This window comes from Pyrgilauda ruficollis, unplaced genomic scaffold (genome assembly GCF_017590135.1).
Source record: "Pyrgilauda ruficollis isolate IOZ18807 unplaced genomic scaffold, ASM1759013v1 scaffold59, whole genome shotgun sequence".
Classification (NCBI taxonomy): domain Eukaryota; kingdom Metazoa; phylum Chordata; class Aves; order Passeriformes; family Passeridae; genus Pyrgilauda; species Pyrgilauda ruficollis.
The window spans coordinates 5,833,892-5,848,667 of NW_024527599.1; the positions used below are offsets into that span (position 1 = coordinate 5,833,892).

General features: G+C 47.4%; 1 protein-coding gene across 4 annotated transcripts in view; it reads left to right on the top strand.

The window, feature by feature from the left end:
- The window catches only part of AP2B1 (adaptor related protein complex 2 subunit beta 1), a 77,019-nt gene that overhangs the window by 40,993 nt on the left and 21,250 nt on the right, over nt 1-14,776 (top strand). For 3 of the 4 annotated variants that reach the window (XM_041482463.1, XM_041482465.1, XM_041482464.1), the window contains exons 14-17: nt 322-514; nt 9,718-9,759; nt 11,505-11,651; nt 12,923-13,068. In XM_041482463.1, the coding sequence (XP_041338397.1) occupies nt 322-514; nt 9,718-9,759; nt 11,505-11,651; nt 12,923-13,068 (528 nt within the window). The remainder of the gene's footprint in view (nt 1-321; nt 515-9,717; nt 9,760-11,504; nt 11,652-12,922; nt 13,069-14,776) is intronic. The other variant, XM_041482466.1, reaches the window with a different exon arrangement.

Here is a 14,776-nt window from a genome sequence, read left to right on the forward strand (position 1 = left end):
AGTTCTGTAGCCCATGTGGTACCCATGGCTCTGTTTTGGAGGGGGTCTCTGATTCTCAGGGTGGGTAGGATTCACCCCTTGCAAGATTCCATTTGCTGGGCTGAAAACCACATCCAATGCAGGGAAAACCTTTGTGCTCAAAGTGCTGAAGAGCCACATGCCATAGCCCTGCCTGGTGCAGGACAGTGGCCACAGCAGCTGCTGGCACCACCTTCTGCTGCTGAGCCACCTCTTGCTGTGTTTCCCCATGCTGGGAGCCTGGAGATGGAGACCAGAGGTGACTGATATTTGTCTTTTCTGCTTCTTCTTCTCCCCCCACAGCACTGATGCTGGTGACAGCCCCGTGGGCACCACAACCACCACAAACCTGGAGCAGCCACAGGTCATCCCATCCCAGGGTGATCTCCTGGGCGACCTCCTCAACCTGGACCTGGGGCCCCCTGTCAATGTGCCCCAAGTGTGCACCATGCAGATGGGTGCTGTGGACCTCCTGGGAGGAGGGCTGGACAGCTTGGTAAGCAACACATCCTCTCTAGCTGATGGGAGATAATTGGAACTGTGCTTATCTCTGCAAAGCCTGGATCATTTGTGCTTTTAATGCTCAGGGAGCTGAGCTCCCAGTGCTGAGTCCTGAAACTCCAGGAGGATTTAACCAGAGTTATTGTACCAACTTGCAGCAGGCTTTTCCTGCTCTACAATGAATGTTGCTGCATGCTGTAGGATCCCCATGGTCAGTGGATATATTTGTTCTGTGCTTTTTCTGTCTGTAGAAGAAAACCAAAAAGTTGTTTTAAGGATGTAAAAGTGTTTTGCTGCTTTCTATTTGAATCAGGCTCCCTTTCAAGAAGACATTTATTCCACCCAATTTCCAGCCCTCCTGAATTTCAGTGCTAAAGCTCTCAGGCTGTAACCCTGTGTCTTCCCATTTATGTATTCTCCAGAGCATGCCATGGTTTAGTATCAGTGACATTTTAATTGCAGTGAGGTCAAGAGGGAGCTCTCTGTGCACTCCTCCCTGTGCCAGAGCTGCTCACCAGGCACCTGCCCTGGCACTAACAGGGTCATGCTCCAGTGGGAGCAATCCCACCTCCCCTCTGCTCTGGGGAGGGAGCTGGGCATGAGCTGCAGTGAGAAATCACTTAGCAGGGAGCAGCAGCATGGCAGTGCTGTGGTTTGAGGCAGTGAGGAGTGCTGACTGGAAGGGTCAGCCTGCGAGCACAGCACACACATGCCCAGCTCCCTGCTGGATTCCCCACAGGGGGAAGCTTTCCTGGGTGTATTTGCACCATGTAAATCAAGAAAGACTGCTCCAGGGGACATAGTTGGGTGTTTTTCAGACTTAGAGTGGGTTTGTGTTGCTTGAGGTTTGGTTTGTGGTGGTTTGGGCTGGGTTATCTCTGCCTGGTTCAGGTGCACTTTTCAGTTCTGAGTCAAGCTCTGAATAACAGAGGTATGAGGCAGCTGGATGAGCTAATCCTCCAATTCAACAAATCCTTATTAGTCAAATATGTATTTTTTTAAACCACCATAAGCTTACTAAAGCAAATGTTAAACATTTCCAGCTCCAGTGCTCCAAGGCATAATGAGCTGGAAACAATTTAACCCTTAATGGCACTGGCCCTCACAGAGGGCAGAGGTGCAGTGGGCTCTGCACTCTCTAACCACAGGTGTTTGGCTAGCAGGGACACTGCTCTTACTGGGAATTAGCAAAATGGTCAGGCTGGACTTGCTGGGAAAGCAGGCAGTGAGAGCAGAGCAGTGAGCTCTGCAGCCTTTCCCTGCTCTGCAAGCTGTGCCTCTAAAAAGCCTGGCACTGGGAGTGAAGGAATGAAGGCATTGCAGAAGGTGGTGCTGCCTGTGGTACCACAGCATGGTTTGCACATAAATTCCTCTCTGCTGCCTTCCAGGCCTCTCCCTGTAACCCTTTGTTCCTCATTAGTGTCACACAAATAAATGGACACAGTAGAAGTAAAACTTGGTTTTGGGAGAAGAGCTGTCTCACAGCTGGCGTTAATGGGCTTAATTTAGTGACCTGCTCTGACAGTGGAGCTGTTAGTTGAAATGGTAGCAGGCTTTTACTTAATATTTTTCTCAAGCCTTAAGCTCATCCATGGTGTTATGGAGTGTGATCTGACAAAATGATCCTGTCTGGATGGGGAGTAGCTGTGCCTGGGGCTGCATGGCCAGTGCTCTCTCAGCTGAGTAGATGGGGAAGCACTAAAAAAAAATCTGAATCCTGGGGTGGTTTTTGAAAGTGGATGCTTTCTATTGGAGGGCCATTGCATCAAAGCTTCAGCTTTTCCTTCCTTTGGTCAGTCTCTTTTCTCAGATAACAAGTGACAGAATAAGAGGAAATGGCCTCTACTTGTGCCAAGGGAAGTTTAAATTGAATATTGGGAAATCTGTCTTCACCAAAAGGGTTTTCAAGCACTGGAATGGGTGCTGGGGCAGTGCTGGGGTCACTTAAAAATTGTGTAGATGTGGCACTTGGGGACATGGATTAGTGGTGGCCTTGGCAGTGCTGGTGGAATGCTGTGAAGGTCTTTTGCAACCTAAATGAGCCTAGGATAATAAGCTTAATTAGTGAGTGAATGTGATCTGTGCGTGTGTTTGTTGCTGTGGGCATGTGTTTAACAAGTCTCAAGCTGGGTTAACCCTAACCTGGTATTACCCAAATTGCTGGGAAGTGCCCTGGGCTGCAGGGCTTGCCAAGAGGATTGGCATTTGGATCTCAGGCTAATATTAAACCACATTTGTGCCATGCCAAAACCAGTCTCAAACTGCAGATCCCACAGGCCTGATTTCTGTGTGTGGGAAGGAGGTGAGACACATCCCAGTGTGCCCCTTAAAGAAGGGCTGAGATCTTCACCAGGGATCAAAAACACCTGGGGGCCAGCAATGCCTGAATTGTTCTACTTTGAAATTTCCCTTTTTGTTACTCCTTAAAGTTGTTTTTTTTTTAATGCATTACTTTCCCTGCTTTGTTGGGCAGACTGACACACGCTGTGATGGGGACATTGCCTCAGTCCTGTGAGTGCCTCAAAGGCAGCTGGAGGTCTGCAAGAGGCCAGTTTGTCACACCCACTCAGTGTCATCTGCTGATCCCCTCTTCTGCCCCCTTGTCTTTGGAGGGGCTGTCTCATCAGAGGGATGTTCTTGCAGTGAAAGTCCCAATGGGACTGACCCAGAAAGACCAACAGTCTTAACTTCCATGGAAAGTGCCATTCTACTTCCATTCCTTAAACTGTGCTTTTATTTTTCTTCCAGGCATTTAAATAGAGATTGAATGGTGTAAAACTGCACAAACACCAACTTAATATTGTTCATTTGAATTGTCCTCAGCATTGCCAGATATTTATGTCCATGACTAGTGAGACTCCAGCTGCTTGCTAGGTTAATTTCTTTAGTGAGTAAATCTTATTTTATCTCCATAGTGAGTTCTGTAATTGGCATTAAATGTAACATGCATGCACAGATGCTGAGCATGTGTTAACAATTAAAAAGAAGAGAAAAAAAGACCTTTGGTACAAGAGCATTGCTTATAAGCAGAGCAGACTTGCTGTAGGACTTCTGGAGAGCTTTTTTCTGGGGAACAGGTTGGGCCCTTGTTTGCCACCATGGGCAGATCTTGTTCTTCTCTGCTCAATTTCCTTTTTCTATAAAATGGTGACTAAGCCCACTTTACAAAACAACCTGGGATCTCCAGCTCCACAAGGGAGAAATAAAACATGTGGGAGAGCAGATTGCTAGGTGCAGAGCTGTTCATCCCAAGAACTGGAGTTTGATGCTTTTTTCCCTCAAGTGGCTGAATTTAATGCAGGTTACAGTCACTCTCCCAACTCCTGTGCAATGGTGCAGTGCTTTGCAGGGTGTCTATCTGTGCTGACATGACATTTTTGCCTTTAAACCTTTTTTGTGTTGTTCATTTGTTCTGCAAATCCACAGAGCTCAAGAGCCCTGTGTGCACGCTGTGCTTCCTGGGAGCCCCTGCACTGTCTGGGAGCAGGACACTGTGGCCAGGAGCCAGGAAGGCTGGCTTGAAACCCAGGGGCAGAGCAGTAAATCTGCAGCAATGGACAGCCTTGGATTGTCTGTTATGTAAGGATTTCATTTAATGTTCCAGCCACTCATCTACAAGAATATTATTGATTCGAGACTGGCAGCTGGTCAGGTTGATTTATGTCCTAAACTGAAAAGCTGTTTGATAAACACTGAATATCCACAGTTTTCTGTAATGCCTGCACTGGTTTGGGCTGTCACAGGTGGGGCTGTGCCCCTCTGTGCAATCTGGCTTTGGAATTAGGGGGGTCTGACCCCAAAATCCCAAGGGTCTGTTCCACACCGTTCAGGGCTGTGTCCCATCACTGCAGTGGGATGGAGGGTGGGAGTTCAGCACCAGCTCACCCTGAGCTCTGGGCACCACAGGCTCAGCAGCCTGGGGGGAAATCCCTATTCCAGCAGTCTGAAATGCCTGCCTCATCCACAAGGCTGTGAGCAGGGGCTGCTGGTGTCCCTCCCTCCCTGACTGACTGCTTTCAAGTGGAGAATTCAAAGGCTGGCCTCAAGGGACAACACCCTGGAGTGTTGGGGTTGATTAGGGACTCACCAACGTTTTGTAAAAAAGCCTCAAAGTGACCTCCAGTCTGCCCTGGGGTGCCACATTCCTCTCCTGGCTCTGCAGGTGATTTGCTGTGTATAATCTTAGGAAAGTTACTTCATTTACCTTTTCCTGGCACTACAGTGTGAGAGTGGCTGTGCCAGGTCAGCCCCAACATCCATTTATGCAGTGGGTGTGATGTTCCTTTCCCAGAGTGCTCCTCCAGCCTTTAACAAGGAGCTGAGTGACTCCTTTCATCTGGGCTGTGGAGGTTTGATGAGCTATAAAGGAATCTCTTAAGATTTCTGACAAAGGACACAAATCCATTGCTGGGGCAGGGCTGGTGTGGCAAAGGAGCTATTTTGGTGGGTCACTCATTCATATCTGATTCAAAGCTGTTGTAGCAGTCATAGGACTGCTAGAGCTTTGTGAGCAGCTTGTTTTTTACACTTTGGAGAATGAAAATGGTTAGGACTCAGTTTTGGTTGCTGATGGAAATCTCTCAGCAGGACAAAGCATTAGCAGCAAGTGCATGAAACTGGTGACTGTGGTATTGGCAGGGTGACCTGTCCTCCAGCAGCTTTGACACAGCTGTCTCTGGTTTGGAGAGCAGCCCTTGTGCTCTGCCACCCTGGCTTGGTGTGCAAACAGACACAAAACGGGCAGCAAACAAGGCACTGAGCTGCCTCTGTGTGAGCCACAGCGGTGTCTGCAGTGAGACCCCTGCAGCTCAGGGCTCTCATAGGGTTAGCCTGCACCAAGGGGGCTGCCAGCAGCTCTGCTCTCAGCATCTCACCCCATTCCTCTTGGGGAGATGCCTTGTGTTCCTTGCTGCTGTCTTACTGAGTGCAGGCAGCACCTTGAGCTGGTGCTTGACTCCTGCTTTGTGGTGTGAGGCAGTGAGAAGGCAATTGTCCCCTGTTAAGCCATGAACTGTGGTCCAGGAAATGCACAGCTGCTCTGGAAGCCCTGATTATGGTGTGGGCACAAGGCAAGGCAGTTGCTGAGCAGTAATTGTTGAAGCTTCTGTCCCTGGCTCCACCCTCCCTGTTATTTTTTGGTGCTCCAAAAGCCTCACGTCATTTTGCAGAAGTGATTGTAGCCCCTCAGGATCACATGAACACTTCAGCAGAGTCACTTCATTACAAGCTGCTCTTAAGATGCAAATAAACCCTCCTAATGCAGTAACTCCAGCACTGCTACACTTCATAAGTCAGCATAACTGCTTCCACAGGGCTGGAATTGCAGGGCAGAGGCTCTCCAACTGCAGAGCAGCTGCGGCACCGTCCAAGCCAACTTGTGCAAAGTAAAGGTGCTGATACAGTTTGGGAAAAGGTGCTGGCACTGCTTTTATTGATACAGCCTCTTCTTTAGGCCCATGTGGCTGCTTGGGTGCTGTTATGGCAGGATAGGTCTGGAGGGAATAAAGAGAATTCCTCTTTGAAGAACTTTTATGTCTCTGGGGGCTGAGACTCCCTGTCCATCCTCTGCTCATCTGCTGAAGCTGGCAGCTCTTCATCCTGAAGCAGAGGCTTTGTGCTCTTCAGCAGGAGGCAAAGCTGCCAACTTTAGGATCAGGATCAGGGGTTTGCAGTGCCGTGAACTCCCTTGGACCATCAAGAGCCAGCCCTTGTCCACCACACCTTCACAGTGAGTGGGGCTGGCAGCTGTATTAACATGGTCCTCTCCTCTGGGGGGCTGTTCCTGACTCTACTTTAAGGCAGATCCAGGTTGTCCTCCTGGCAGAAGTGTCTGTCTGCTCATGAGACAAGTGGAAATGGTTAACCAGAGCTGCCAGTCCTGGGGAATTGCTTCAGCAGCACTTCATGCCTGACTAATATCTGTTTCTTTCCTTCTGCACTCTGCCTGTCACTCCAGATGGGAGAGGACACTCTGTGGGTAATTGGTTCCTGTTCCTCTCTCTTCCTCCTTCCCTCTTACTCACACACATCACTGTTACAGTCTCTTCCATCACTGAGTTTGGAATGAAGTTATGATTTGGGCATCCCACAGGAGGAAAACCAGACCTGCAGTTCCTGAATGGGGAAAGCATCAGTGCCATGGGAGGGTGACAGGCAAGAAAAAAAGAAAAGGAGACTTTATGCTGCTGCAATGGGAAGTGCAGCCCAAATGTGATGTGGAATTGATCAGTTCTTTATTAACTTCCCCCCTGTAACTTCTGGTGCAGTAGAAATGCTGCTTCTCTCTTCAGTCAGGGCAGAGCCAGCTCTGCCAGTAGGGACCTGGAGGAGCTGCAGCTCCTTGGCACTGGCTCTGCAGCTCTGGAGCATGTCTGCAGTGCTTGGGCCCGAGCACAGGATCCAGGAGAGGCTCAGGCTGTGCTCTGCAGAGCCCTCCAGCCACTAAAGAGGGGCTGCAGCAGCTCAGAGCTTCCTGCCGTGGAAAAGAGATGTTGGGTCCAGTCTGAAAACACACAGAGGCTCCTGGTAAAATCTCTGAGCCAGTCAGGGTTTTTCTCTCCTTTTTATGAGAACTGGAGTCTTAACTAAAGCAATAAATCCACATTCTACTTTTCTCCCCAAAGGCCTGACATTTAGGGAAAATGGAAGGCTTGTGGATAGCTCAAGGAACCCCAATATGTCATTCCCTGTCCCTTGCAGCCAACATCAGTGTACGAGCTGCTTCGAGGTTGGGTTCCTACCCTGCAGCTCCTTCTGATGAGTGTAGTAGGAAATGGTAGAATAGTTAACATCTGGCTTGATTATGCAGAATTATTCAGTCATTTCCATAATACCCTTTGTAAAATGCTTGCTGCTTGATAAACCAGCCTTTCTGCTGCTGCAGACAACAGAACCAGAAATCCTCTGTGCATACAATAATACCTGGGAATGAACTGGATTCTTTCTTTTCCTCCAGACTTCGCTGCCTGTCAATATTAAGCTTGAAGTTCATCTGCATGCAAGACTATGAATAGGGATGAGGTGTAATAGTTGCATTTATTACTCCTCAGTGAGCCAGTAACAAGATGTAAATGATCTGATATATTAATCTAAACCATGGCTTGGCTTAGAGAGCAGTCAATACAACAAAACTCTGCTCTGTCAGGCTGTTTCAGCGGGGGAGACTTGACAGTGTAATAAGCCTTATTTTATAAGCTCAATATTAATTGGATTTGCATCCTCTGGCTGGCTTCCTTTGGTCTCTGACTGAGCCTTCTTTTGACTTTGGAATCACTCACTTCTATCTGTTATTTCTTAAGTCAGCTAAGCAAAACTGGACAGCCAAAGCCTGGGCTGCTGCATGGAGAGGCGGCTGTTGAAAAAGATGAGGAATCTCCTCAGCTTCTACCATGGCCTCAAGTAGGGATAAACTGAGTCCCACACAGGAAAAAAGCTCTTAAGGCCTCTTAACAAAAAGCAAATTGTGTGTGATTTGTTCTTTGCTAACACCTACTTAGAGTGGTTAATGTTGCTCCTGTGAGGACTAGAGGAGGGAGAGGTGCCTGGGAATAGGAGAGATCCAGGGAAGCACAGGGATTTGTCACATTTTACAGGTTTTATGGAGGCTAGTTATCATCTGGTAAGTCACTGTCTTACACCTTTGCTGCTCTTCTCAGGGCAATTTATCCTTTTTATCTCTGCTCTGATGGAGAGAGGTATGAAGCTTTATGGTATCTCTTGACCAGCATAAAACACATTTGCTGTGAGATCTCTCAGGGAACAGGCTGGAGGGGATCACAGCAAAGTTAATTTCCAAGTTTTTTGTGCAGAGGGAAAAGGTCAGAGCCTTTTTGGCTCTAAGCACAGGCAATCTTGGAAGCCTTTGCTTCAGCTATATGGTGCATTTGTTCAATATTCTGACACACCAGCACTTATTTGAGCAACATCTCCAGAGCCTTTGTTGACCCAGTTTGTCTCATGCTTTTTTAAAAGCAAACTAACTCCAAACTAACTCCCCAAACCCTAATCAAATGGAAAGGCAAAACCATCTCTGGTGAGCTGTGATGTTCTGGTCTGCCAGTCCAGCCTTTTCCTAATGGGGCTGGCTCTTACCTCACCCCTGCATCATCCTCTGTGGATGTTGTCAGGTCATGTTCCTTGTCTGAATGTGACCCCAAAAAAACCCCGTTCTAGGCAAACTAAAATTACTCTGGTCTGCAGAAGAAAAGCCTGGGACACAGATAAGCCTGGAGATGTCTCTGCAGTGAATTAACCACTGCAGATCTGTGCTTGTTTCCTCCTGGTTATCTGTTAAGTGCATTTTAAATGTTCACAGGAGTGATGTTGTACTTGAAAACAGCGCTTGTAGCCAAGCCTTGGAGCCTGTCCTGACCTCTGAATTCTCCTGAGCGTGTAGAGTGATGTGGAGGTTTGAAAAATGGGTTTTGTCACTGGGAATGTGGTCTGGGTGTTTTGTGAAGGGAACTTGTGAGGGCAGAGCTTCTAGGTGGGCTGCAGAGGGGCCCCAGAGAGGATTTAGTGTTTCTGTTTGGGTCACTTCAGATGTGACTGTGCCGCTTGGCAGAAATTGGTACTGAAATAGCCTGGTGCATTGTGAGGTCTCTTTGCTGTTGGAGTTAATATTAGATGATGAAGCTGTTGTTTCCCTGTCTGAGGGAGGGGAGCATCTTCAAAGCCCCCCTCTCTGAGCTGTTGTCAGAGGCAGCACAGATCCCATTCTCTTTCTTCCTCGTTGCTGGAAGGAGCCGCGTGTCGGAGGAGCACAGCCAAGATGCATTGTGCTTGCCGTGGTTCATAGCTGTTCCCTAGAAAACCAAAGCTTTCAGGAAGTGAGCCTCCCTGTCAGTTTTATTTTTATGCCATTTCACAGTTACCCCACTGAGTTTTGAGCTGCTTGGGACCTGCTGGCAGCAGCAGGGCTGAGGGAAAAGCACCAATGCATGAAATGTGAAGAAGGGAAGTTTTGGTGCAGACAACAGGCACAAGAAGGGATGGATTTTTGTTCTTATTAACAGTGAAGGCATGGGGTAGTTCTCTAGGTAGCTCTGCTCCCCCAGCAGCAAGCAGCCCCTCTGTTCCCTGTGCTTTCCCAGCACTGCATTTCCATCTGTCCTGTGCAGGAGCGATCCGTGCTCGCCGTCTGACACTTGGCTGAAATGATCTCGGTCTTCCTCTCCTCTCTCTCCTTCTCTCTTTCAGCTTGGCAGTGACCTTGGCGGGGGCATTGGAGGAAGCCCGGCAGTAAGTGCCATTCCATTTTTTTCCCCAATTTCCAAAGCTGCTCAAAGCTCAGGGTTTTTCAGTGTAAGCTCACCCGTTGCGTGCTGGAAGGTGCTTTTTAAAGCCCTGAAGATGTTTGAAAATGGATAAATGCAACTGGAGCACATGGGTCCCCACCTATGTTGATTTGGGTCCAGCTGCCACCTGGGCTTTCCTGAGAGCAGCCAGGGCCAGAGCTGTTCACTCTCTCTGCTTAGCTCTTCTTCCTCAGAGCTTTTAGTTGAAGCAGCAGCGTTAACCCTGGCAGTGCCTCATCCTTGTGCAACTGCTTTAGCAGCTGAAAGGCCAAGGATGCTTATCCCTACTCACAAAGCCTGGTCTGTAACCCTAACCCAGTGACACCACACATTTGCCTGTACTCTCAGTGCTTTCTCCTCCCAAAATCCACATAAGATTTGTGCCTGGACATCAGGGTCAGGTGCTCTGAGCTTTCCTACTACATGTGGTCAGTGCTGCCACTGGCCACCTCCTCTGTGCCTGTGCTTTGGGGGTGTCCTCCTGCCTACAGCTCTTGCCAGGACATGGGACAGTTTCAACCTGCTCTTAAAGCAGCCTTGGCTTCAAGTTCATTGCAGCTCTTTCCAGAGAAACGTGGAAAGGGAATGAAACATGGCTTGGAGAAGCAGTGGGCATGAAGGGAGTGTGCTTCCAACCCACAGCCAGAAGTGGTGTCCCCTAGAAAGCTCCAATCCCTCTTCCCATAACTCTGTATCCAGTAATTCAGTGAGGAAAGCATACTCAGTTCTGGAGGGAGGGCTTTTCAGAGACCCTTGTTAAGGCTGCAGTCATTCTCTCTCCTCCTTTCCCTGCCAATCTGGCATTCCTTCCTTCCTTCAGCACAAGGGCAGAGGAGAGCTGGTGGCACAGAACACCTTTACACCCATGCAGCCCACAGCAGGACATGGGAGATGGTTCCCTGTGGTGATCAAACCTACAAAGCCAGGTCTCTGTCCTCCTGGGCCCGCAAAAACCCACCAGGCAGTTCTGTCCTGGTCATTCTGCCTGTTTCTGGGCTGCTGGCTGGGGAATCCTGTTCTCAAGCACAGAATTCATCCTGCTAGGAAGAGAATTTGGGAGTGTAACTTGAGTGTGACTGTCCCATCTGAAGCTGGGCACCTAAAGGTTAATATTCCAGCTTTGGTGCCCTCATTTAAATCCTAGGAGGGATTGATTGCCCTTCTTGCAGGAAGGTTGTCCTCTGGCAGACTCTGCTTCATGTAATGAACCTTTAGGGCCCAAGTGCTGGGAATGCAGAGCTCTGGCTTTGGGTGGGAGTACACAACACGGTCATGACTCCCTTGCTGTCTCTGGATATGCAAAATCTTGCAGATTCCTGAAGACTGACGTAGTTGGGGGAAGATTTGAAGCATTTTGCTCTTTTCCCTGGGTTTTGTGTAGGGTAGATCCACAAAGCATATTGTCTTATGAGAAGGAGATGTGGAGAAGAAAGATTCCTCTATAGTGGGAATAGATAACTGGAGCTATAAAAAATGATCTGGAAGCTTGGTTGAGGTGACAGCCGAGTGTAGGGATTAGCTGCCAAGAGCTTTGGAATTCAAATGCATAATTTAGCACTATTGATAAATCAGTGGGGAAGCTGCAAATGGCTTTAAAATATTTAGGATATTGCCCGAGTTCATGGTTTATTTAATAAGCAGTGCTCACACGTGATGTTAATGATTGCCTGTTCTTTCTGACTCCTCCAGGTGGGACAGACCTACATTCCCTCCTCTGTGCCAGCCACCTTTGCCCCTTCTCCCACCCCTGCAGTGGTCAGCATTGGACTCAACGATCTCTTTGAGCTCTCATCTGGCATAGGGATGGCTCCTGGAGGATATGTGGCTCCCAAGTCTGTACGTAAGCAAACACAGTCATCCCCAGTTTCTTGCCTTCTCTTGAGCTAGAAATCTCACATTGCTCACTTGTCCCATTTATTGTGGGTTTCTGGTGCTAAAACTTCAACTCAGTCCCATTAGGGGTGCCCTGGGCTTTTCCCGAGTAGAGTAACCACGTCTTGGAAACCATGTTAGTTATTAGTTACAGACTTCTGGCATTTTAGCAGTTCCCTCATTTTACCTGTGACAGCATTTCTCTAAAGAATAGCTTAGATAAGATCCCAGACTTTCAGTTGTGTCAGAGCAGCTTTCCTGCAGACCTGCTTCTTAACAAGCTTCCCCAGAAAACTTGAGGGCAAGACAGAATTTGCAACAACTTTCCCAGCAGGTTTGTTTGTTTATTTGGAGGAATCCAACGTGACAATGGAGATAAAATCATGTGGTTGGGATGATGGTACTGCAGTGGAATGCAGGGAAATGTTCTGTCAGCGACAGAGATCACAGAGGCTTTGACTGAAGCACGGAGTTGGGAGGGAACATGAGACACAGAACATGGTTCTGGAAACTGGCTGTGGAGCAGCCGCAGGGAGCTCAGGCTCCTGAAATGGAATAAACAAAAATTAGCACTCAATTAGCACTCCATGGATGGATAATTTTAAATCATCCTCTGAAATTGAGGATCTCAAGGTACTGCAGCTAGTACTCAAAGTTTTTGGTCCTTGCAATTATTGCACCTTATATTAAAAAAAAAAAAAAAAAAAAAAAAAAAGGTCTACAGTAATTTTGAGCTAATTACTGGCTCGTTTTGCACCACTCAGATCTGGATCTAGGTTTTTCCCACAGAGGTGATTTGGGAATCCAGAACCCAACAGATAATAGTATCAGCCCTGTGATTTTATTTGGTTCAAACTTTAGTGTTGTCCTGCCTCTAATAGCCCAACCAGCCCTTGGAGAATTCCACCAGCAGACTGGGTGAGTCTCACGTTGCTGTGGTGGACACAAGCAGTCCCTGCCCTTGTGCACACTAATGCTGTAGTAATTTGATTTCTTCTGTGGGTGCTGTGAACAAATATGGATTAGGAGCAGCAAGCTTATTCCTCAGTGGTGAGCTCCATCCTTTCAACACCCCATGTCCCATCTTCCCTGCAGTGTTTCTTTAGCCTTTGTGGGCTCAGTGTGCCAATCTAGGTGGATTTCTGAGCTCAGGACTTGTGTTTATTGGAAAACTCTGCTTGTTTGTTATCTTCAGGCCAGGCTGCTCACGCTGAATGACATCTCTTGTGTTCAAGGTTTGGCTGCCTGCAGTGAAAGCTAAAGGACTGGAGATCTCAGGCACATTCAGCCACAGGCAGGGACACATCTACATGGAGATGAACTTTACCAATAAGGCTTTGCAGCACATGACTGACTTTGCCATTCAGTTCAATAAGAACAGGTAAGAAGTAATTAGCAATGTTCAACAGATTGAACACTCCTGGGAAAGGAGTTTGTGCCCACACTGCTAAATTTAAGGAGGGCTTGTGCTTAGGTGTATAATGCAGTCTTGGAAATAGCTTGGGTGATACAGCCTGACCTCTCTATAACACCAAAATTGTGTGAAAGGGCTGAAAACACAGACTGATAAATCTGAGAGGAAACAGGCAGCAGACATTGCCATCCTTCTCCCAGCTCTGAAACAGCATCTGCCCCATTTATCCTCAGTGGAGTTTTCCAGCAGCCTCATGAGCTGTTAGGCAGGTTGCTGGGTTTATAGCCAGTAAGTGCCCTGGGCAAAGCAAGAGCACAAAGGGCAGGATCTGAGCTGCACAGGTATCAACCCATGATGCCTCTGCCTCCTGACTTAATTGCTCTGCTGCCCCTCAGACTGTCTGGCAGCACAGGACTCTTTAATAAAGCTGCTTGTCACTGAAGGAGCTGCAAGTTGAGAGCCTGTGGCACATGTTCTCCCTGTAACAGGCAGCAGAACAATTTTGTCAGAAGCAGCAGCCACTTGAAAATTCAGAGCTTGGATGATAGAATTCAGGTTGTTCTTGGAAACCCATCTCAGCCAAAGGACATGACATGGCAGCACAGCCACAGTGTCTTCCCACAAATACCCTTTCCAGAGAGCTTATCCTGTGGTTTGCTGTGTGTTATCTTCAGCAGGGACCAGGCTACTTCTTATCAAGACTGCAAAGAGTATCTTGTGACTGACATGTTCTCCATATTCCTTAATATCACTTCACTGGAAAAGGCTTCTCTCTGCTGAAGATCCACTGAAACCATCTCTTTAATCTCACTGCTGCAAATTCAGGATTTCTTGGGACGAATAAGATTTACTTAGAAAAGTCATTATGCTAAATAAGTCTTAGTAAATGTTCTCCCTGGACTGCCATCTTTTCTGGAGAGTTTTGCTAAGCTGCTGTATGCGAATGTTTCATGCAAATTAGCCTGGAACAAAAGACATTTTATGATTTTTTTTTCCCCCCCATACATCAAGCTATATTTTAGCCACACCTGCTTTGAGGATGTAGAAAGTTTAAATACTGTACAATAAACCAGCAGTTTTTCATCTTGCAGCACAAGCTCCATATACAACCTACTACTATTTATTTACTCTCTTAAAAATGTTGTTCTGCCAATGCTTTCCACTATGCCTGCTGCATTAGAAAGAGCTTCAGAAAGGGCTAGTTCTTTTGAGTGTAAATATTAAGGTTTGTGATTGGGAAGTTTCTATTGCTTTTCCCTCCTTTCCTGCTGCTGCTAATGATATTCACTGCAGTCTTGGGATAAAACATTAAAAAAAAATTTAAAAAAGCTAAAGCTGTGGTGTGCTGTAATACCACAGCCTCTTAGTAACCAACTGCAAGTTTAGTTCTCCTTTGAGTCCTAGAGAAAACACGAGGGTTTGTGTCCAAGGTGAAATGGCTGCAGAAGGCAAATCATGTGGCTACGCCCTTGCTAGGAATATTCCTGTTTCAGCTTCCTAGAGCTGAAAGCTAAGGAGAAGTCTAAGAATGGGGCATTTATTGGTTTCTGAAAGAATGACAAACCTGATAAATGTGGCTGACTGTGCAGAGACAGCATCAGGCTTTTAGTGAATAAAATAAAAATACACACCTGTCCATCCTGCAAACACCCTGAGACCTCTGAGCTAATGTGAA